Genomic DNA, 21,106 nt, shown 5'->3' on the forward strand with positions numbered 1-21,106 from the left:
TTTTGTTATTACATTTTTAATAATTCATAAGTCGTCCAAACAGATTATCAGATAATTCACAAGTCATAAGCCGCTTGAGTGATGAGCTCAAACGGGCTCCTGTTCTCATCAAACAGTTATAGACTTATAGTTATAGTGCATCTGAACTAGACGCATCTCGAAGTCGCTTCATTGAAGTTTTATATCTATCACCAAATTGTGGAGATTGGGATAATGGGATTTTAGACAGGAAGAATAGTGTGGAGACTGTGTCGTTTGGGGATGGATGGCATTGTTCTACCTTCAATCACATATCATAACTGGAACAAGAAATACAAATAATTTATAGAAGGTTTCAAGACAATTTAACTCAGACAGAAAAGACTCGCGTCTCTAACAAACAAACTCAGGTTTTGAAAATATTGTCAGTAAGTTCATATAATGAGAAGCCAACTCCTTTCTTCGCTGGCATTGGCTGAATGGTAAGCTTCACTTCCGTGCAGCAAACACACCAACATTGTCCAAAACAGGGCCACAGACATGACCGTAGTTATCAAATCTTGAATGATAAAATGCACTGTAGAATGTTATTCTTGTTCTAGCTGATATGGCTTGGAATCTCAGACTAGCAGTTCTGAATCCTCCTTTTCCTTGTGATGTATAGGGCACTTTTATTGTCCCCCTGGCCGCGAAAGCTTCAACCATCATCGATCCCCTGCAGCCATTCTTAGCGTCTCCAATAGTGAAGTTTAGGTAGTAGAATTTGTTAGGCACTGTCCTTATGATTTGTGCAATGGCACTTTCTCTTCCTGATACTAATTCTACCGCGGTGTGCCCTGAGGGAACGTAGAAATGCCTCGAGTCAATGTACTTGACTGGTTTTAGAGATTCGATTATCCAGCCAGGAAGTGGAGAAATTTGATCTTCCTGTTGTGGCAAGACAAGGACCCCTGTTGAGAAGTTCTTGTATACATGAGGGCCAACTTCAAAATCTCCATTCTTCACCAAGTTACCTGCATTCAGTAAAATGATCAGCCACTTGGTAAGAAAAAAAAGAGATCAGCTTCCTTATTTTAAACTAACCTCTAGTGTATCTAATGGGTAGCATTTCTTTGATTGCAATAGCATCCAAGAGAGGACCGCAAGTTGGATCTTCTTCGGTGCCAATGTTATGAAAGGTAATCCTGAGAGAAGTTAAAGTAGCCTTAAAGGCCCAAGCATAAGTGTCAGCCCCATCAGTGCTAAACACTGTTTGGATGGGAAGATCATCTGTTTGACCAGGGACAGAGACTCTGAGCACTTCATCTTGTGCACAGGTCCTCGTCGCTGCAAATGTGAGAATGTAGGTTGAGCCTGGCTTAAGATGAGTAACAACTTGTGAGATGGAAGCTTCATTTCCTAGTCTAACAGCATGGATCCCGCGAGGGATGGCCAAGTACAAGCCTCCTGGTTGCGGCCCTCCTTTAACATACTCAACCACACCACTGATATCCCATTTGGGCAACGATGATCTACCTTTAATTACTGTTTTCTTCATGTTTGATGGCCTTGGCCCTAGTTCAAAGTTGCCATTTGCAAGATATCCTGCATAAAACAAATGTATTAAAAATAAGCTTCTTTCGTAAATGTTTCAAGCCTTATACATTGGGTACGACCTTTTAATTTATAAACAGTGAGCAATTGATGAGTGCTTAATTACCTTGAAGATGTGGAGAAGCAGCAGCTGAGGAATAGTTGCTGGAGAGTAAGATGATGAAACTATACAGAAGAGACATTAACAAAGCCATGTATGTAAACTGCAACAACTGAAATATAAAGCTGATTGAACCTTAACACCACACAAGAACTTGAAGATGTCTCTCTGTTATTTATAAACGTGGAGGTTGACAAAAGGGTATCAAATAATGGGGCAAAGCATGTTGAAGAACCATCATATTAGGCGTCAGATGTGTTCGGTTCTATCTGGGGGCGGAACCATACCTTTCAACCAGAGCTCTTTGCTGCTGTCTTTTACAAGTATTCAGAGTTTTTAAGTAATAACAATATTTTTCAATATTCAGATTGCACCTCGTGGAGCATTTGTTTTTTGGCTAGTTCACAGTTCTCTGTACTGCAAGCAGTTAATAACACAAATTTAGCATCTCAAAATCTTCTCTTATCTTTCAATCAAAAAGACTAAATTAAGCAAATATAAAATGAATTTGTTGTTTCTGCAGAATTTCTCAGTGCTCTTATCACCATTCTCAATACAGAAATCATTAGATGCAGCACATGTATCTGCCTGGACCTTATGCTCTTCAGCATTTTTTTATTAATCTATCATCTGTAAGTACAGGATTAAGATATCTGTAGTTTCTTGGTGTTGTTCTAACTTCGCAGACCTATACAGTATTGATAAATTATCTGAGAGTTAACTACACCGAGCATCTGGTTTTTATCTTTTTCTTTTTATTACAGATTTTGAATGAAAAACTACAGATTTTGAACGAAAAACAGGTACTATAGGCAACAGGTTGTTAAGATTTAACGTCGATTGTATATCAGTCACTCTTAATGTTTAGTACAAACTAACAAGGCATTATATAATTAACTTCAATGCAAATAGACAAAGTCTATAAAATTATATATTGAGAAAATCAATGAATTGCCAAGTTGCATATATTCTTGGCTTCAAGCCACACTGTACTGGTAATATTGAAAATGTAACTTAAGCAACCTTATGGTGATACAAGATGGAAAGTGAAAGCAAGGCAATGACTACATATAAGTTGAATTAAAATTGATAATTTCCCAGTTAGACCACATTTTTTAACTTTGATACCTCACAGACACAACTCTAACATTGTCCACAACAGGGCCACAAATGTGACCATAGTCATAAAGTTTTGTGTGATAATATGGACTGTAAAATGTGATTCTTGTTCTAGCTGAGATCGCTTTAAACCTCATGTTTGCTTTTTTGAAGCCTCCATTCCCTAGAGATGTGAAATCAACTTTTAAAGTGCTCCTGGCTGCAAATGCTTCGACCACCATTGTCCCGTGACAGCCATTTTTGGCATCTCCAACCATGAACGAAAGGCTGTATATTTTATTGGGCACAGTTCTTATGATTTGAGCAATGGCGCATTCTCTTCCTCCAACTAGCTCAATGGCAGCTGATCCGGAGGGGACTGTAAAGTGCTTGGAATCAATGTATTTTACGGGTTTGATGGACTCGACTATCCATCCAGGGAGAGGAGAATGCTTGTCTTGCTTTTTCGGAAGGAGAAGGACCCCTGTTGAGTAGTTCTTGAAAATATGGGGGCCAATGTCAAACTCGCCATTTTTCACCAAGTTCCCTGTGTAGAGGCCATGATTGTTCATGATATATGATACGGTGAGTCACAAAAATCCAAAAGTCCATGATGCAAAGAATTTTACCTCGGGTGTATCTTAGAGGTTGCATCTCCTTGATTGCAACAGCATCTAAAAGAGGGCCACAAGTGGGATCTTCTTGAATACCCGTGTTATGAAAAGTGACCTTGACTCTGTTTGAAGGAGCCTTGAAAGCCCAGGCATAGGTATCACCTCCATCAGTGCTATACAAAGTCTGAATGGGAAGATCACTTGACTGACCAGGAATCGAAACCCGAAGCACCTCATCTTGGGCACAAGTCCTTGTAGCTGCAAAGGTTAGAGAGTAAAGTTTACCTGCTTTTACTCTCACAACTTGTGATATGGATGCCTCATTTCCTAGCCTCGCCGCATGGGACCCACGAGGGATCGCGAAGTAGAACCCTCGTGGCTGAGGCCCACCCGAGACGTACTCCACCAAGCCACTGATTTCCCATTTGGGCAGGGAGTATCTTCCTATGATCACTGTTTTCCTCAAATTTGACGGCTTTGGAGGTTGCTCAAAGTTTCCATTTGGAAGAAGTCCTGAAACGAAAAAACCAAACACGAGTCGATTACAGAAATTCAAATACTCAAGTACATGCTTCCACCGAGTCAAACTCTCAATCTCAGTAGAAGCTGGTAATTCTTTACTCATTTCACATTATCTCAAGGCCTTAAATTTTAATTTAAAAAATTAAGGTGAACCATATAAAAAGATGGATTGTACGAGAAGTTATTGAGAAGAAACATAAATGATTACCATCGAGATACGCAGGAACAGCTGCAGATGAAAGGCGAGAGAAGAAGAACAGAAAGCATAATAGGAAGAGTAAGAAAGCAGACATTGTTTGGAAGCAATTAAAAAAAGAAGAAGAAATTAGGAAATAGGTGTGAAGTTAGATAAGAGGAGCCACATCTATGTAGTCTGGGTACGTATATGGTTTATATATACAATACAAACAGCATAAGCATGGGCATGGGCCTGCATGTTAAGGTGCACCAAGTAAGCCGGCAGATGTGTAATGCTGTCTCATCCTCTGCTTATCAAACTAGTTATTAACCTAGTTGACATGCAAATGAAGATTAAAGTGATGAAACAACCTTAATTGATCCAGTGGGCGGTGAGGGCATGTACATGGCCCGTGATTCGCTCTAGTTGAATCATGCATTTATTGTGTTGACATTTTATTAGATAGATAGATGAATGAGTTACTCCAGTATAATTTTTGTGTCATGATTCATAAATCACAATCATGTGATGCCAAGTTTAAAATATGCGATGCGACTAGTTGTAGTGATTTTGATGGAGTAGAGTTTGGATCAACTTATCATTTACTGTATCAAGCATCCGTTGCAGCTATTAGTATCATGATGCAGCCAGTGTACGTACGTACCAGATTGTACGGTACTCGTGCATTATGCAGGAGCCAGAGTTACGCCATGTTGAGAAAGGTCAACTTGTTAGAGTATAGAGTGAACTAGTTATAGCCATCTCCAATACTCTCTTGACTCATTCTTAAATACTGTATAATATAAATTTCTAATACTTTTCTAACTCACTCTTAAATATAACATAAATTATTGGCTTTTAGTGATTTAAAGTGATTAGTAACTCTTAAAAGTGAGGAGAGATAAGAGAAATTTAGTAAATTTAAGAGTACCGAAGAATTTATTGGAGCAAGCAAAAATATTCATACTCCTCAATTTTTAATTTAAGAGCCATTATAAAAAATTTATTGGAGATGCTACTCTTAATACCATGTATTCCCACTTTCTCACCCACAGGGGTTTGTGTTTAGAATCACTTTGGATATACTCCCTCCGTCTCACCCATTTCTTATCGAATGTGTTAGGCACAGATGTTAAGAAATATGTATAAAGTAGTGGAAAAAATGAAGAAAAGTGGGTAAAATAGTGGGACCCATTGATTTTTAATGTATAAAAGGAAGATAGTGGAGTAAAAGTAATGTGAAAAAAAAAAGAAAAGTGAAGAAGTAGTGAGATCTATTGACTATTTTTGGTAAGTTTTGAAATATAAAAAATTGGGTGGGGCATTCCAAAAAGGAAAGCGTAAAAAACTGGGTGGGACGGAGGGAGTACTTTACACTTGCTGAACTAGAGAGATGGAGACTTGATATTTGCTAAACCAGAGTTATTTTCCCGAATCAAACAGCTCTTAAATACTACTTCCATCCCAAATTAGATGTACCCGTTGACTTTGGCCATGTAACTTTAGGTGCATTGACCGTCTACTTCCAAAATTTATTTTTTTATTTTTTCTTTTATAAATGAAAATTTCATATTTTAATTTTTATTTGCAAAAATAAAATTTTAAAAATAAGTCACGTATCAATGAACCTTAAATTGTGTGCCCAAAGTCAACGGGGCCATCTAATATGGGACAGAGGGGGTACCTAACAGGAGAAGCCTAGGCACGGAAGGGGAATCTATGTTCCCTTCGTAGTTGGTACCCTTAAATTTTCTGTTTGTTCCACGTAATTTAATGCGTATAAAATAATATTTCAGATTATTATTTTTCAAAATTTTTCAAAAAATATAAATTATAAATTTTATTCATTAATGATTTTTTTAATAATAATTATCGAAGTATCCTTTATGTACTTCAAGATGTGTAAAAGACCAATAAGGAGGGAGGCAGTACTAGATACTCCCTCCGTCCCTTTTTACTTGTCCCTTTTGAAAAAATAACGCATCTTAAGAAAATGTTAGGTGGATATCTTGTTTTCATATATATCTCTAATAAATGTAATGAATTAGATAGAGTTGTGTATATATATATGCTAGTCAAACATTGGAAATTGTTACATTTTGAAAAAACATACAAAAAGTTGCTTTGAAAATAGAAGTGGACAAGTAATTTGGGACAAATTTTTTTTTCAAAAGGGACATGTAAAAAGGGACGGAGGGAGTACATTTTTTTCGTACAAGATTTTATTAACCGTTATCGGTTCTATCAGAATGTGTTAAGATGGTGTTGTGTGAATTGTAATATCTGTTCAAGTTGGAAGAGATGAAGAATCAAGCAGGAGAACGAAACAGATCATCCAGGAGAATGATTTCTTAAAATGCGCCTCGGCGTCCAACATATTATCTGCACATTTTTTTTAAAAATGTAATCCCAAAAAACCCAAGTTTTGGAAACACCAAATTCTCCCACTTATAAAAGCTTGTGCATTTCCTTCCATCACAATTCAACTAAAATAAGACTTGCCTACATATATAAACCTAATACATACACTCAAAATTCTAGGGGAAAAAAAAAGATATCTTACAACTGCCAAAATTTCTAACGGTGACAGATTACTCCTTGGCTCAGTCCACCACATATTCACACCATATTCCATATGCAGGATGACAACCAAAAAATAATTATGAATTTCCACATCCAAAGCGCGGGGATCAAGGGAACTTCTCGCTATATGAATTCATGGGATTATGTAACTTATCACACTTGTGTATCAACATCCTGCTGCTTTCAAAAAGTTGTCGTATGGGCTTGAAGAGGGTAGTCTCAATGGTTCTCCATAAGCAGCTTCATTCTGATTGGCGGATGGATAACCAACCTGAAGCCGGAGAAAGAAATTCTATTATGATTCATGAACACATTAGATAACACATACAAATTATGTTAAATTAGACAAGCACCTAGTTTATAATTCTTAATCATTGATACATGAAATTCATGAATAAACATGCCTTTGCAATAATTGCAAGTTTTGGAGTAAAAAACTAACATAAAATTCAACACAAGACTCGCAGAAGCTATATATTTGCACAAGTTCATGTATTAGGAAATACAATGAAGCTTGGATGCTAACAGGTGGGGCAATTTAGAAGACAAAAGTAAGCACATCAGTTTCAAATTTCTGCAGGCATTCGGCCAATAACTGCATATTCCATATACTAAAGGAAAAGTTGATACCATTTGATAGCCCATGTCACTTTGAGAATACGGAGCCACCGACTTATCTTCTTCATAGCCATTTTGTGAGGTTGTGCTTGGCAAAATTTGCTCTTCTATTTGAATGTTCATCAAGTGGGACATCTTCTCCTGCTTCCCAGATGTTAGTTCCTCACACTGATTAGCCATTTCCATATAAGGGACATCAAATCCAGTGCTTCCAGATAATATACCAACTTGGTGTGCTGTCTCCAAAACCTACCATGCCATACACATGAGTTATAAAAGTTTAAGCAAGTACATTAATATATGAGAAAGTATTCCAAAAATACAAGTGCTTAAATACATAAATTTGCTGAAACCAGCATAGCATTTATTATTTGATTGCTGGTAATTTTATATTGACAAATCTTAGCAATACAAAGCTTCAGTTCAATATATAAAAAGTGAGAACTAACACTAAACTATCTTAGTTATCATCCAAAAAAGAAGAGGAAAAACTTGCTCTATTCACCCAACAGTGATGCATTGATCTGTCAAGTACATATACTTAATTTCAGTCAGAAACTATTTTCAGGAAAAGGGGTGTAATCGAGCCGAGCCGAGTCGAACATTGCCAGGCTCGGCTCGAGCTCGATTGAAAAGTTCGGGGCTCGAGCTCGAGTTCAAGTTCGATCGAACCTTTATTTTCAAGTTCGAAGCTCAGTTTGTAAACAGTTCGATAGGCTCGAGATTGGCTCGAAAGCTCGAATCGAGTCACCAAATATTGACAAAAACTCGAAGTATGATCGGTTTGGCTCGAGTTCAATTCGACTAAATATATATATATATATTATAAATAAAATATTAAATATACTTGTAAAAATATATTTATAATAAAAAAATTAAAAAATAGTAGAGGCTCGATAAGGCTCGCGAACCTTACGAGCCGAGTAATTTGAAGCTCGAGCTCGGCTCGGTAAAACATCCAAAGAGCTCGAGCTCGGCTCGATTATTACCGAATCAAATTTGAATATTTTACGAGCCGAGCTCGAGTAGCTCACAAACAGTTTGGTTTGTTTACACCCCTATTCCAGAAGATTAACGGATAGAATTATGGGTGTATGCAGAACACACTAACCAGGCACACTTGGTTTTTCCATAGTAATCTGTGTAACACTAAAAACAATTGCGCGGAACAGTGCAAAATTCTTGCCCAGAACACTTAGGCACCGTTTGTTTGTCAGAAAATGTTTTCTAGAAATTCAAGCATTTTTTTTCTTCCGGGAAATGTTTTCCAGAGGTCAAATAAACGCAATTAGAAATTTTGAAAAATATTTTCCTACATATGTTTGATCCCTGGAAAATAAAATGTTTTCCGGACTAGGAAATTTCCTTTAAAAAATGCATTGAATCCTGGAAAATGACTTCCCCTTTCCAAAATAGAATTTGTATTCCCAAATTGAAAATTTGCTCACCAATTTTAATATTTTTTTCATGATAGTCACATGACGGAAATATTTTCCCGAGAATATATTCTCCGAAATATGCTTTCGCGGAAAATATTTTTCAAAACAAGTTATTTTCTGGCAAACAAACAGAGCCTTAATGTTATTTTCTGGCAAACAATCAGAGCCTTAATGTTAGGCTAAAATGCTAGAGCCATGTTATGTGCCTAATTAAGACACTTTCCACTGACCCCAGGACGGTAACACTTAAGCTGATATAATATGCTTGGTTATATGTTAACAAGCTACACATATATACTATACTGTTTCGGTCTGAACTACTTACCTTGTCTACTAAATTCTGCTAATATACAATAGTATGTTTTTGGGTTGCTTTGGGTTGACACGGAATAGATTTTCAGGTCAGTTCATAGCTCCACAATCCACAAAAAAGAGAAGTATTAAGATATTCCAGTTATTCTTCATCTGTTAACACTTCTTATGCATCAGTCTCAAATATACGTTGTCAAGATTTTTCAACATGATTTTTGCCCAGGGTATATGTTGTGTGTTTCTTAGTTTATGTTGAGAAAGGTTTTTATTTAGGAACTAATATGCCAGGCCTGGAGTTAGCATGCTACAGAAGTTAATTCATAGTCCGCAGGTTCAAACGCATCAAATAATGTTTCTCCCTTCTTGGTCACTTCTTCCACTTGACTTTGACCCAAATGTAATGGAAGCTAACTATTAAAGTGTGAAAGTACATACAGAGTCTAGAAGTTGATTGGCACTTAAAAGGCCAGGCAATTCCATGGCCATTTCTGTATCATTTATATCATCACTTCTGAATGAATCCTGAAGAGAATCATCCATTGAGATGTGAGGAGAAACCTGCATAACAGGCGAAGACAATATAAAAGAATGCAGAAACAGGTAGGATAAAAGATTTAAAGTTATATCTTAATCACCTCTTCCTCTGATTTTTGATTGTCAGAATTGCCCTTATATGCTTTTTGTTGGGTATTACTGAATGTTTCCCGAGGGCACATATCATCAGGCACAAATATACTTAGCAGCTGTTCTTTTATGGTTGATGTTTCAGACTGCAACACAAAGCAACAAATAATAAGAAAAGATTTAGGTTACTGTACGTTGAAGGAGAAGTTCACTCGTTAAAAAAAGGTATATAATCACTCCTAAAGCTTGATATGCAATATGAAGTTTACATCTGACAAATTTTCCAAAGTCTCCACTAACAGAGAAGCTAAGGATTCCTTAGACTGGGACTCTGTTAATTCAAGTTTCGAAAGAAACTTCAATGCAGTATTATCATCTTCATCCGATCCATATATAATCTTGCGATGGCCAGATTCATTGTCAACTGCCTTTAACTTGCAGTCCTCAACCAAACACAAAAAGGGATCAACCTGACAAGAACAATACAAAAACTTTTGAGGAAACAGAAACATATATGGCCCAATGACGGTTCAAAATAAAACTATTAAATATAAAGACATTCTAGTTCTTGTTAATGATGATATATATGTACAGTCATACATACAACCATGTGAAGGAGAGGAAATAGAGTCGTAAATAGCTAGCCACACACAAAAGCAGTAGAGTTTAAGATAACAAAATGCAAAAAAAACGGAAGAAGAAGAAGAAGAAAGCAGTCAATTGAGTGCTTACCATTTTATTTGTAATTGTAGCCTTGACACAGGGAATAAGAGGAGAAATATTGTATGCCTTTGATGTAAATATAATCATAGAAGTTGCTAGCATAAAGAGAGATCTACGACGTGATGGTGGTAGTTTCCCTGCAGAAAGAGAGGGAACAATTGATTCCAGTGTAATGAGAAGCCGATTTAAAAGATTCCACAATTAATCACTATAAAAACCACAAACTTACAACTAGAAGCAAGTCTTTCGCAACTTGCCTCATACATTTGTTAATATTTATGTAACTATTTAACCAAAGACTTAAGCACTGGAGCCTCTCATCGGCACTTATAATGTTGAGTCAAACTGGTGAATATAAAGTAATTATAATAATCGTATGATGCAAGTGCACTCTGGACCATCTAATTTGTCAGTTTTGGGGCATTTAGGTGATAAATGATCACTTTTCCAATTCATAATCATATACAACAATTTGAATACTCCAAAGTTCCAGATGAAGCATTCAAAAAAAGTTCCAGATAAAGATTGCACGAAAAGAGGCAACATTGAGTAATATAATTCACTAGATCCATGGCCACTGCCCAGTGGGTAACAATGTCCTCAGTCGTAGTTTGTATAATGCAGGCCTGTGTTTTTCAAATTGCCTGCGCGGGTTAAAAGGTCTAAAACTAAATAGCAAAAATTATTCATGTGATGAAAGCATGCTAAATGACAAAACAGCTAATCAAGCATGATAAAAATTTCTTAGCAAATTCGTAAATTAACTTCACAGGAACAGGGAGAATCATCAACCTTCCACAGTAAGCAACCAATTTAATTGAAAAAGTTTTAAAAGATTATAAAACATAAAGGACCTACACAGAATCAAGTCAATCTTTTTCACAGTTTGAAATGAGATAAAGCAGTCCTTCAACAATATCCCATTCAAAATTTATTTCTACAAGACAACCATCCTTTTTGATTTTCTCACTACAGATAAGTAAACTATATTATTCCACAACATAACTGATATAGTATGATGCACTTTAGAAAGAACACTTTTAAAAAAGAACAAAGGAAACTATCATTATATTTTATTTTTCATAAAATTGATTTGTTAAGACTATACTTGCATAATTGAACAACAATTAAACTTAATATATGAATTCTAACATCCAAGCTCATCCAAATTATTAAATATGATAAACAGAATCCAGAATAGAATCATATGTGTGTATGTTTTGCACTATGAATTTTACATGGAATCATGTTATTTATAATCCATATTTATCATTAAACATGTTAGAACTATAATTATTTATAATGAAAAGTTAATTAGCTTAAAATTAAAATTTAATTTAAATTTTAGATGAGATTCTATATTCGATTCTACAATGTTCTTCTGTTAAGGGTGTTCTTCTTTAAGCAATGACACACACATATATATCTTTCTAAACAATAAAATGGAACCAATGTCACCGTTCTCCTCCTTTCTCCTTCAGTAGAAAGAGGTAACTTCACAACTCCACTCATTAATATAGGTAATCAGATGTTGCATCCTAACCTTCATCAGAAAAAGTAACACTGCGTAAGGAAAATGCAAGCTGAAAACTGCGCACTAGGACCTCACGGCTGGAATTCTGCAGAAGATGATAGTATATGTCAAAAAAAAAATATTTTGCTCCCACAGAATATGTTGCTTAAAAGTCATCCCTTTTCTTTTTCTTTTTCTTCTTTTGGGGGGGGGGGGTTGACATTTAATGAATACAAGTAGCATGGTTGGCACACTAACATAAATTTAGACAGCTACTTAATGTGCTGAGAAGTACTAATTTTCTTGTTGATCAGACTTGCAAGGATTATTTGAAAGAGAGAGTAAATTATTTGTTTGGCGATAATAAAAATTGAACCAGATTCTACCAAAATATAATTATTATAAACAGAAAATGACAAGTTGGAGATGCTGTTTGAAATTTCATACAGTATTAATCTAGTGATAGTTCCGGATTCTCCTTCCAATTATCTGTCTTTCGGTACTTTCTGGTGAAATCTAATATGTCTTTTGACATTTTCAGTAAATTTTATAGTCTCTTTTGGTAATTTTTCAGTGGATTCTTTGATATCACTGTATATAAGATGCGGATCTTGTACAGTTAAATCATACTACTCTAAGATAGCCAGAACATCTAATGTCCCCTTAAAATTAGCATCGCCTTCTCAGAGATTATATCTCTTATGTCCTTCAACATTTTTCCTATTTAGTTTCTTCATCTGATTACACACTTGTTCATTTTAGTGCATTCACTCTTCCATATGTCACAAAGGAATTCAGATTACATTAAGAAAGCCAGTACTTACCTTGGTCCGAGAGAATAACAAGATCAAACTGTACGTGTGAGCAATAGCTTCATAGTTTTCGGGTACATTTGCTGGGGAAATTGACTGTATCCATATTGATGAAAAAAGGAGGATAATTTGGTGGCTGCTCAGCCTTAAAGAGGTGGCTTCCTGATATTCAAAAAAAAAAACTGTAAACAATTATACAACCTGATGAGCCCCATCTCTTGACTAAAGTATATATATGATCCACCATGATATGGTAGAATAAAATATTTTACTACATATATCGTGAATGAGGATCGGTAATTTAGGACAAAACTTCCCAGCAAATAGTAATCCTAATTAAAAAAAGTTCCACAATAACGTTTACGAGATCAATTCCCAGCCCTAATAAGATTGGTTTAAAGAGGGGGAAAAGTTTAATACTGTACCACTTTTTTATATAAATTAGCACTCGATCCTTCATCTTGTGTTGAAAGAACATCTGGATTACTAGAGCTATACGCACGACTATAAGTTGATCTAATTCTTTCAAGCAATCCACTGTTGTTTTTTTGTCCCCCCTCACCAGAAACAGTTTCTTGATTTTCCAGAGCATGGTATCTCCTTGGCGAAGACTTCTCATTTTTCAGCTTTTCAAAGAGGGCAGCTGAAGAAGAAAAGACTGATACAGTTCTTGAGAGTGTTCTAGACAAACTTGCATGATTAGCTGATTCTCCCAATGATTCTTGTGAAAGGGGGCTCACTGAAGATGGCACAAGGATGACTGAAAATACACGGTGAGCTCCAACTCGTGTTTCATGGTCTGGATGGACCATAGCTGTGAGTAACTCGTGAAACAAGGCATCAGGGAATGCCTAACGAGAATTAAATTTTTATGAGATGTCAGTTTTGATAAAGACAAACAGCGCAATGATATAGAAACATAATAAATACTTATAATACGAGGTTTTGCCTTGTTTTGATATGACATATTTGGCAGAGGGGCTATGATTTGAGCCGTACGATAAACTGCAGAAAGAGCTGTCCGTGCTCCAGCCGTAACAGGTGAGATATTCTCCAACGTCCCTGCCATAATATCATATATTGGGCCTGCATCTCCAACCTGTAATTTATTACAATTTAATATAATAATATTAAAAACATGATATATAAATATGGTAAACAGACATGGGTCAAAACATATCTTTTTACTGTAAAGTACCTGGTCCATAAAAACTGTAAAGTTTAAACATGTCCTTGTTAAATAGTAACCTTGAGTACCGGAAAATAAATTTGTTTCAAGCTAAAGGTAAGTTTTATAATTTTATGATATGCACAAAGTACAAACAGCACTTATATGGATATAAGATAGACAACTTAAGTTGTACTTGGTCAAGTCCAGTTAAAAAAAGAACCATTATTTACTGAGAATTAAAATAAATTAATAGTGTTTCACTCTTTTACTCCCTTAAAAAAAGGTTCCTTACATGACGAATACTAGTTGATCAATGTCTAATCTTGGGAGTCTTCACTTAATTAATGTTGTTCGCATCCCATCACAAGATTAATGTTGATAGTATGGCACAAAAGAAACTACAATAATATTTTTGAAGAAAACTAGATGTTGCAAACTACAGTCAGCCATCTCTTGGTCGTTGCTCCAAGTATCATCAGTTGGGAATTAACTTCTAATAGTATAATTTCGATTCAAGTTTAGATCAGAAGGGAATAGAGTTCCACGAGAGAAGTTTTCTTGGCCTTCAACTGCAAATTATATGAGAAAAAAAAAATTCACTATCTATTGATATGCATGGCGAAGACCAAGGGTGGTTAATTCAGGCTTCGTTAGGGATATGTTTCTCTTGAAAATATCGACTCTTTTAAGGTAGACAGAATTGGACTAGCAAAGCATGATGACATTAACTTCAATGAACTTAGACAATCGTATGCTTTTATTGTTGACCATTGAAGTTTACTATTTACCTCTTCCATATAATTATAGTTTACTATATCAACCTGAGACATGAGAAGATGACTTTAAACTTAAATAAACCTAGACAATTATAAGTCAACACACCGTTTTGTCTTCGACAAGATTTGAACTCTTGACCTCCCAGAAAGGAAGCGAGGGAGATACCACCAAACCGCCACTTCTTAACCCCAATGATAAAACTATTTTTCAGTTTTTCTAAACCATCTATTTACTCTTTTCCGGTTTAAAATATTGATAAGAACTGATATATGCTGATAAATGGATGTAAGGAGTACAAGATAATCTGACCTAAATCTAATTATCGACACCCTTGCAACACAACCTTAGGTGGTATTCGAGAGGCCACCCACTATCCACTCACACACTTCACTTTTATTTCTTCCTACCCTTCAAACACCAATCCTTCAATATACCGCTGGTTTCCCTATTTATAACCCCCAACATCAAATCATAATCCCTAAATTAAAGCTGGAATTATAATATTCCACCAATCACTCCCTCTCAAATTCTAACCGATGCACAACTAATCATTCAGATTTTGTAACTGAGTAAATAATTAAAGTGTTTATTATGTTTCCTAACACATATCAGCATAGCTTGCATGTCCCTGTCTTTCTGTCCTTAGCTATGTATACACATGATCCAATATATAGGATATTTCTGCTGCTTAACAATTATTCACCTAATAATGTAATTTGGCAGTACTAATATAATTGTGTATAACTTATCATAGAAAAGATCTACGATAATATAAGTTAAATATCAAAGAACTTAATGCCTTAATACTTGAATAACAAAATGAAATAAATTTATATTGACTTAAAAAGTTTCAGGAGGCAAGTGATGTAACCTTTAAAGATAACTCCACCAAGCACTTGTCCACTGCTTCTCCAAAACTTCTATTCCATTTGAGTGCATTGACATCTATATTTGCGTCATCCGCTGAAAGTTGTATGCTTCTGCGCAGATGCCTTATTATATCGCCTATAGCACCAAGTAGAGCCACAGATGGCTGAACCTTTGTACCGAGAGTGAGGGAGTTGGTAACCTTGACAATATCTAGCTGCATATCAGGTTGTTTTTGTACATTCTTATTATCAAGATGTTTGATTAATGTCGAAAGCAGAACGTGTGTATTGTGACCTGAAATCATGTGATAAGAGAAGTATCAGGATCTATCAAAAAACTGCAAAAGATAAAGATGATTATTTGTGATAAGAAAGGTTTGGGATTCTAGAAGTAGCAAATAATAGATGAAAAAGGTAACTTTAGTACCAGAATCATCTACCAGGAACTGCAAGTCTTTAAGGACGGGTAAAGCAAGCCCGTCTGCACCGGACCAGAGCTTGTTATCGTCGAAATAGCGGAATAAAGATTCCAGAATTCGACGCATGGTGGTCGCTTCCTTGGCGAGCTTGGCCATGTTGTTTAGGCACACCCTAGACCAAAAGCAGGGATTCTTGGCATTTTCCCTGTAATGAATATGATTGTATAAAAAATACAAACCACGCAATATAAATTCCACCATAATTTTTTGTTTGGTTGAGCTTAAAGGGAATAAAATCACTCAGAAACTATGGGGCAACAAATTACTCTGTCACACTTAATTCTCCTTTATCATCTAAAATCATTCTCCAAGAATGAACCTTTGTCAAGGTCTCTGGTGATGGAGAAGCATGGTTTTCATCTTTACCAACTTCATGAATCTCTTTACTTGGTCTTCCATAATTCTCCAAGACTATTGAGACAATCTGAATATAATAATGAAACAGATTTGACAGTATAAGTCTTAAATAGACATAACATAGCAAAAGCATAACTTGACAACTATGCTACTATGTGTAGATGGATATTAGGGGTTTTTGTTTACATAATACATAGAGAGAAAACTAGCAAGCTGTTCTATGTTATAATCCATATTTACTATAACTACATAAGTGAGTATAAGTTTACATTATTTACTTGGCAGATCATTTTAAGCTACAATCCATGAAGAGTTTTTCACAAGACATGGTTACAGTTTATAATTGTATAACTTCAATCTATTTACAATGTAAACCTCATATAGCCCGTAAATAATTTTATATATTTTTTATGGTTTTATCATTTTTATAAGTTGTCAATATGGGTGGACTACACGCAAACATAAGGTTTGATCAAATCTATATACAAGCACCAAATTATGATTTGTTATTATGATCCAGGACTCTAAAAGAGAAAAATGGCAAAACTATAAGGAGTTACTAACTACTCTGAAAGTATATATTATTGAAATCAAACCATCTTACATCATCAAAATCCACAGATATAGTAGAATGTTTACCCATGAGACAGACCTACGCACAAAATAAAAAGGATTAACATGGTAAAATAACTCATCAATGTAACATGTTAAGAAGAACCGAAGAACATAGTAATTATGTGTGTGTGTGTGTGTGTGTGTGTGGTCTTACTCCACCAAAAACCTCCTTAAAATAAAAACTAGAAACTAAAATAAAAAATTTCCTAAATCACATTGAAATATAGCACATTGGTACGCAATTGATCGTTGGAGAGGTGAAGAAAAATACAGTGAAGTCAGATTTAAAAAAAATCACCGGTTGACGGGAAAAATCAAATAAGGAACAGAGGGGATTACGTATGGGAGGGTGTATTTCAAGTGTTTGTAGTGACTCTTTAGAGGCCATTAGATTAGATTGAGCTACGGGCTTAAATTAGTTTTTAGTTTCTATTCTAATATATTTTCCTATTTAATCATTTGCCTATATATATATATGACATTTGAGGGGAGAGATGAATTCTGGAGCATACGTCATGATATCTGGTACTTTATTGCCTATATAACGATCACATAGAATAACATAGTGCTAACTTCTTGGAAGTAGTTTAGATGTATTAGATAAAAATATTTGAGATAGATATTGTGAATAAAGTCCTATGTTTAGAGATTTGATCAAAAGATGCCAGTTAGATTCCTATTTCCTTCTCCCTTCTTTGTGTAATCAATAATGCTTGTCAGTTTGCAAATGACTTCATCAGCAATCACAGTCTCTACTTATAATAATCAACGATCTCTATTCCCAAAAAGGCACCCAGTCGAATCTATAGCCAATGTCAAAGATAATGGACTGAAGTTGTATGTCCTCTCATCTGTAATAGATTATATAGGTGCGTGGGTGAAGACTCGTTAGTTATTTTTCCATATCTTAGTAAAAGTTTTAGTATATGCTTCTGATCTCATTTGCACAGTGAAATCTGAATATCGGAGGAGGCCGAAATATAGTAGTATATGTCAAGTACATCACATTTTCTTTCTTTAGAATATTACATATAGAATAGAAACCCAGTATATGGTGCTTTAAATGATGTACCATTGAAGAAAGGGCTTGCAGTCCAGCGGCACGCAGATGATGTGCCCTTTCATCATCCCCATTTTCTTGAGCTAGTTCGCAGAGCTTTGGAATATACACCTCTAAATTAAACATATAAGTTCCATCTTTCTGTGATATAAGCAACATTCATGTAAGATCAAGAATTTGATAACAAAGATCTATAAGTGCAGAAACTGAGAACAAAATACCTGATTATTTACAAAGTCGAAAAGTGTTTCACATCCTAATATAAGGATTTCATCCTGGCCTCTCTGATCCAGAAGAGTTTGCATAATACTTAGTAAGCTTTTAGCAAATAAAGGCCTGTATTGTGTGCAAAAGTCCGTAGATAAGGGTAGGATCAAGAGCTTTAGCAATAAAAAATATATGCACATCCTGATGCAACTTCTATATTTATTAAGATAAAGTAGGTGGATAAAAGTTTAGATTTGCTGATGCAGTATAGTATCTTTGCTTATATGTTACATCAACTTTCTATTGAATTAAGAAATTTATTAATTTCTTGTTGCTTCATATAATTTTAAGCTGCCATCTGCCCCTAGGATGAGATAGTACATGTAAGTACATCCCTTTTCAAAATAATATTAAGTTTAGGTTTCTCTATTCAATTTTGAAGGATTACCTTGTCAGAAAACGAATGTTGGTATATGGGGAGGGAATTTGAGTGGAACAAATCTCTTATATGTGGAAAAGAATAGGTGATGGCACTTGAACATGTTTGTCAAAAATAATAACAGATACTAATTGATACTTACAGTTCATCCTTACAAGAAAATAATAACTTCCTGTAGATCATCATGACAATTTTTGTCGACCGAAAATTTTCATTTCTCAGTTCCTTGTAAAACCGTTGCTCCAGCAATTCTGAGATCTGGGAGTCAAATTATAAACTCAATGTTGGTTATGAAATAGATGAATAACAATGATAAGCATAAGCTTTTTCTGAGAAGGTCAGCTAAGTGGTAAAATACAGGTAGCAAAACTTAATATATCCATAGCACAATCTTTTCTTGTAACTCACACCTTCATGATATATATTTTTAATTATTCTATTGTCATATTTTTTTTTGGGTAAGCTAAATACAAGAAATTTATTGGAAGGGATTTCACATTAACACAAAAATACATTTATGGAGTTATCAACTTTAGCTTTTATCCAAGAAAATATTCTTACATAGAGATACCTTGGGGATGCGAAAAGGATTTTTTGAAGCATAGTCGCATAGCTTCCCAATCATCCGTACATTTGGCTCTTGATCCTATAAACTTGAATAATTATAAAAAAATGTAGACATGGAAAATATATCACAAGAGTGTGTTGGAGAAGAAGAATATATCTAGACTGGTGAATATTTAATAAGCAAAATAAAATCAAGACGTCTGACCTTTAACCAGACAACAATTAACCAATTTTTTTAGTCTAGACATGAATTAATCAAGTAGTATTTCTTAAGCACTTAAAGTCACTTTCATAAGTAATCTTGCAAAATTAGATTGACAATGCACCTATATGCACTTTAAAGAAGAGGATGCAATGGCGGGATAGACACAATGGTGCTATCAAGAAAATGTAGTGCAAGGTGAAATACAAAAACTGCAAGAACCATAAAAAAGATTATGCAGATTTAGTTGTATCTTATATGGAGGCTGGAAGTAAAATTCAGAAATAGGAACATAAATCCCTACATAACTGACCGACACACAAGGTGGAGTGGATAGACAATTTTCATAAAAGACTATATAGTTCTCCATCTTATTGAATAAAAGTAGCACTCGATGCACACTGTGTACCATGTAAGAACTCTAATATGAAGTTTATAGTACAGGTTCAAGTAAATTTGCATAACTACAAACTCAGAAGATTAATAAGGCCACAAATGCAAAGTGCAGTATAACCACATTTAAGTAGAAAAGAATGGAGCTAACCTGGGAACGGGGGAAAATATCCGAAATCAGCTTCTTGTACCTTTTGACAGGTTGCCTAGACCTTGGTCGCAATGCGGGGCAGAACATACAAAAATTGCCACATACCGGCAGAACTTGCCTCGAAACAACCCCAGAAACAACACTCATATCTAATCAATTGAAAATCCTAATTTCTGGGTCAAAAAAACAAGATTCTGCCTCCTTTCCCTTCTTGATCGCAAGAAATCGTAAATTCAACAAGAAGGGAAATTAAAGCCCTCAAAAATCATTAGGCAGCTTTCTTTCTTATTTCATCACCAGCCTACAAAATTGATCATCAAAACCTCACTCAATTTCAAAATCAAACAAAAGGGAATTAGAACAAATACAATACGATTAAAAGAATTTCTTAATGCATTATGTCGGAAAGCAGACATAACATATATACACATGTAAATTATGTAATGTAAGAAGAAAGCACCTTCGGATGGATGCTTGTCCGAAAGGCTGGCAGTGTAGCAGGATGAATAAAACAATCTTAACAACAACAACAAATGTGATTCATGGCGACCCACAACTTATTCACATTATGTTTGTGTCTCTACATGTACACATATAAATTGTAGAGGAGAAGCATAAAACACAACAAGATGATTTACAGACAATTGTCAAAGTGTATTATTATTATGTATTATAATAATCACATGGCCGGCCGGTTGATGTTCTGTATTATTCTTTTATTTGATTTGAGTAGCGAGGAATTAAAATTTTATAAAATTTTGAAATTAATTTATAAATATTTTACACATAATACAGCGGGATGTATTTAATTAAGATTTTTATAAGAAAACATATCAACAAAATTCACGTATATTCAATTTGGAATTTAGATTTTAAAATGCGTACCTGAATCTTAAAAAATTCAATTATATTATAAAATCTGACGGTATTCAAAATTTTAAATTATATCTATATATATGATGATATTTAATTGGGATTATTCAAATATTTATTGATTTTTTTGGACTTTTTAAAATAATAAATTTTATGAGATTATTCAGTATATTTTCTTTAAAATCTCATTATAATTCTTAAATAAATAAAATCACTTTTTTTAAACGGACACAAATCT

The 21,106-nt window shown here is 34.8% G+C and overlaps 3 protein-coding genes across 5 annotated transcripts; all 3 read right to left on the reverse strand.

Moving 5' to 3' along the window:
• Positions 1–254: 254 nt before the first annotated feature.
• On the reverse strand, positions 255–1,988 carry LOC108227037 (protein TEEBE-like). The gene is made up of 3 exons (XM_017402034.2): positions 1,679–1,988; positions 1,063–1,563; positions 255–992 (listed from the first exon to the last, which is right to left on the reverse strand). Exons 1-3 carry the CDS (start codon positions 1,764–1,766, stop codon positions 469–471), a joined length of 1,113 nt encoding a protein of 370 aa, XP_017257523.1. The 5' UTR covers positions 1,767–1,988; the 3' UTR covers positions 255–468.
• A 650-nt stretch (positions 1,989–2,638) lies between these two features.
• On the reverse strand, positions 2,639–4,392 carry LOC108226871 (protein TEEBE-like). Its single transcript, XM_017401865.2, has 3 exons — positions 4,115–4,392; positions 3,400–3,897; positions 2,639–3,317 (listed from the first exon to the last, which is right to left on the reverse strand). The coding sequence occupies exons 1-3, from the start codon at positions 4,197–4,199 to the stop codon at positions 2,788–2,790; spliced, it is 1,113 nt and encodes a 370-aa protein (XP_017257354.1). The 5' UTR covers positions 4,200–4,392; the 3' UTR covers positions 2,639–2,787.
• A 2,026-nt stretch (positions 4,393–6,418) lies between these two features.
• On the reverse strand, positions 6,419–20,631 carry LOC108228172 (protein SEMI-ROLLED LEAF 2). 3 transcript variants are annotated; one of them, XM_017403684.2, is made up of 20 exons: positions 20,456–20,631; positions 19,996–20,296; positions 19,254–19,328; positions 18,825–18,940; positions 18,258–18,372; positions 18,049–18,177; positions 16,966–17,013; positions 16,271–16,428; positions 15,953–16,149; positions 15,528–15,820; positions 13,658–13,807; positions 13,134–13,559; positions 12,721–12,870; positions 11,927–12,002; positions 10,393–10,520; positions 9,930–10,130; positions 9,672–9,806; positions 9,472–9,594; positions 7,298–7,534; positions 6,419–6,938 (listed from the first exon to the last, which is right to left on the reverse strand). In XM_017403684.2, exons 2-20 carry the CDS (start codon positions 20,140–20,142, stop codon positions 6,834–6,836), a joined length of 3,009 nt encoding a protein of 1,002 aa, XP_017259173.1. In that variant the 5' UTR covers positions 20,143–20,296; positions 20,456–20,631; the 3' UTR covers positions 6,419–6,833. The 3 variants fall into 3 exon arrangements, with proteins under 3 accessions (XP_017259173.1, XP_063935813.1, XP_063935814.1); XM_064079743.1 differs by lacking the exon at positions 20,456–20,631 and having other exon boundaries at positions 6,690–6,938; positions 9,472–9,558; positions 19,996–20,280; XM_064079744.1 differs by lacking the exons at positions 16,966–17,013; positions 20,456–20,631 and having other exon boundaries at positions 6,690–6,938; positions 19,996–20,280.
• Between the last annotated feature and the right edge of the window lie 475 nt (positions 20,632–21,106).

Source organism: Daucus carota, chromosome 6 (genome assembly GCF_001625215.2).
Source record: "Daucus carota subsp. sativus chromosome 6, DH1 v3.0, whole genome shotgun sequence".
Classification (NCBI taxonomy): domain Eukaryota; kingdom Viridiplantae; phylum Streptophyta; class Magnoliopsida; order Apiales; family Apiaceae; genus Daucus; species Daucus carota.

What these genes read in the sequence shown, in the direction of transcription:
- LOC108226871 (XM_017401865.2), bottom strand. Translation starts at nt 4,199, where the DNA reads ATGTCTGCTTTCTTACTCTTCCTATTATGCTTTCTGTTCTTCTTCTCT. An exon ending in TGTTCCTGCGTATCTCGATG is followed by an intron (nt 3,898 to 4,114) that starts GTAATCATTTAT and finishes TTTTCGTTTCAG; the next exon opens with GACTTCTTCCAAATGGAAAC. An exon ending in ACCTCTAAGATACACCCGAG is followed by an intron (nt 3,318 to 3,399) that starts GTAAAATTCTTT and finishes GCCTCTACACAG; the next exon opens with GGAACTTGGTGAAAAATGGC.
- LOC108227037 (XM_017402034.2), bottom strand. Translation starts at nt 1,766, where the DNA reads ATGGCTTTGTTAATGTCTCTTCTGTATAGTTTCATCATCTTACTCTCC. An exon ending in TGCTTCTCCACATCTTCAAG is followed by an intron (nt 1,564 to 1,678) that starts GTAATTAAGCAC and finishes TGTTTTATGCAG; the next exon opens with GATATCTTGCAAATGGCAAC. An exon ending in ACCCATTAGATACACTAGAG is followed by an intron (nt 993 to 1,062) that starts GTTAGTTTAAAA and finishes TACTGAATGCAG; the next exon opens with GTAACTTGGTGAAGAATGGA.
- LOC108228172 (XM_017403684.2), bottom strand. Translation starts at nt 20,142, where the DNA reads ATGAGTGTTGTTTCTGGGGTTGTTTCGAGGCAAGTTCTGCCGGTATGT. An exon ending in TCGACTTTGTAAATAATCAG is followed by an intron (nt 18,178 to 18,257) that starts GTATTTTGTTCT and finishes CTTATATCACAG; the next exon opens with AAAGATGGAACTTATATGTT. An exon ending in GTGACATGGGCTATCAAATG is followed by an intron (nt 6,939 to 7,297) that starts GTATCAACTTTT and finishes CTCCGGCTTCAG; the next exon opens with GTTGGTTATCCATCCGCCAA.